Here is a 2,275-nt window from a genome sequence, read left to right on the forward strand (position 1 = left end):
CCAAATCCAGTGTGTCTCACCCAACCATGGGCATGGAGGTGCAAGGGCACCACTCTCACCATTGAGTGGGCATCTGGCTCATTTTAGCATCGCTATGGGGGGGATCACCACCAAAAAATCTGGACTGACCTTTGCTAACAGATTAAATGACAACAACATACAGAATATCGGCTGCGCTGTTTGGATGAAACTGAATTGATCTCGTATTCTAACAAAGAAAGGGAATTTAACGGATTTACACAAAGTGACCTATTTTTTCACAGATCATTTGAAGCTCCAGCAGTTTCAGTCTGATTCTCAGCACCTCTTTCAGAGAGTTCGCATTTCGACAACGTTTGAACACTTCTGCATTTTTTCCACATTACTAGTCTTCCTTTTTCTCGGGTTTACACCACAATACTCTTTCACAATGGTTGTGGGTAAGATGAAGTTCACTTTTCAGAAAAGGGCCAAGCTGACCCAGGGTTTGTGGCTGCTCTCATGGTTGGCAACTCTGGGTGGAGCGGTTACCTTCACTTTAGGATGCTTCCTAAAGACAGAGCTTCGAAGGAGGGGAGAGGTATCCATATAACCCTCATATTTTTCATTTGATTTTTGTTTTTTGCCATTAATTTAATGCATTACATAATGACATCCTGATTAGTTTTGAACTTCAAAACTGGCATTGACATTCAATGTTTAGCAATTAACATTTTGTACAGTTTGCGTGTTTTTTAGTGTCTTTGATTTAATTTATATAAGTTTATAGAATCTTTATCTTAATTGACAATAAATTGTAAGACATTGTAAATGTCTTAATAAATAAATAAATATGTGAAGGGCTCAAACGTTTCAGAAATATCTGGCAGGGATTAACCTATGTGAATATAAATATTATCTAAGCTGGTCATAATAGGCTTAAGGAGCTGTCCTTCACAAAGGAGCTCTTCAACAGTCTAGATGGGTCATTATCAACCTGATGATAAAGACTGGCATCGGTCTTAAGCAGGACATATATAATTTTGTAGTTTTACACACCAATATTTTAACTGACATGCACGTTTACGCATAGCATGATACTACAAATAATTTTTGCATGTTCTTCATTATATATTAACTAAGGGTGTACTCACACTAGTCGTTTTGAACCGTGCCCAAGCGCGTTTGACCCCCAAAGCCCGGTTCGTTTGCCTAGTGTGAGCGCTCTGTGCCCCGCTCGGGCGCGGTTCGTTTAGCCGGCCCTGGCCCGGTTGGAAGAGGTGGGCCAGGGCACGGTTCGGTTGGGCTCGGGCGCGGTACGCATGCAGTGTGAGCACGGAACAGATACTATTTTGTGCGTGCTACTGTCATCATTATGACCGCAAACATATGCTATTACTACTACTACACTGCACTTTTCAATTAATTTAATTCAATCAAGTATATTTACGTTTATAATGGGTCTGGTTCTCACCTTATTGATGAACTGGAATTAGTCTGCGATTTAAAGCTGCAGATTCTTTCATTAACGTCAGCTGCCTCTGTAATAATTCTCTGATACTTACAAGTGAAATCAAGGCACGGCATAAATTACAAATTTATAAGGATGAATATTAGCGAAAGTGCGTTTCTCCGTTATCTCGCACATGACGTAAGCGTGCTCCGGCCCGGAAAGTTTAGTGCAAGTGTGAGTGCAGGTCAGCGGGGGAGTGGCAACCGTGCCTAGTGTGAGTACACCCTTAACGCCCCATTTACACTAGTGCGTTTTCGTTTTAAGACACATACCTTTTGCTACGGTTTTGCTTTTGAAAATGCTGCAGACCCCGTTTTAGTTTGAAAACGTCTCCGGTTACTATCGTAACCTCGGTTCCCTGAGAGCGGGAACGAGACATCACGGAGACATTTATCCGTTATGGGAACTCCTTCCCTTCCAACCTTTCCAGAAGTCCTATTGGCTCACGCCAGTCCAAATGACTGGCCAATTGTGTGAAGTATGCAAATCGCAGGCAGTATAAAATGCGGTGCACGCGACAATTACGTCAGAATCTGATACTAAACGCGGGGGCTGCACAGAGATAACGGTGTTAAGCAGGAGTATAACACATAAGATGATGATGGTACACCAATCGAATTAGACATTGAATAGCAGGAGCTGCACTGAGTACAGGGCAGACAACAGCAACAATAGCATATAGGGCTGCGCAGAGTAATTACTGTGCGAGGCAGCAAATACACATGAATAGAGGTAGCATAAACGTGAATCAGTCACTCACCGGCAGCACTTGGGAGGCTAAGGACTGAGCGTCCAGCTTGTAAA

General features: G+C 42.6%; 1 protein-coding gene across 2 annotated transcripts in view; it reads left to right on the forward strand.

Moving 5' to 3' along the window:
- The window catches only part of LOC107758165 (peripherin-2-like), a 14,168-nt gene continuing 11,893 nt past the window's right edge, over positions 1–2,275 (forward strand). For both annotated transcript variants that reach the window (XM_016575841.1, XM_016575840.1), the window contains exon 1: positions 1–559. In XM_016575841.1, the coding sequence (XP_016431327.1) occupies positions 410–559 (150 nt within the window). In that variant the 5' untranslated portion in view covers positions 1–409. The remainder of the gene's footprint in view (positions 560–2,275) is intronic.

The sequence above is a fragment of the Sinocyclocheilus rhinocerous genome, unplaced genomic scaffold (genome assembly GCF_001515625.1).
Source record: "Sinocyclocheilus rhinocerous isolate Xijiao unplaced genomic scaffold, SAMN03320098_v1.1 scaffold774, whole genome shotgun sequence".
In the NCBI taxonomy this organism is placed as follows: domain Eukaryota; kingdom Metazoa; phylum Chordata; class Actinopteri; order Cypriniformes; family Cyprinidae; genus Sinocyclocheilus; species Sinocyclocheilus rhinocerous.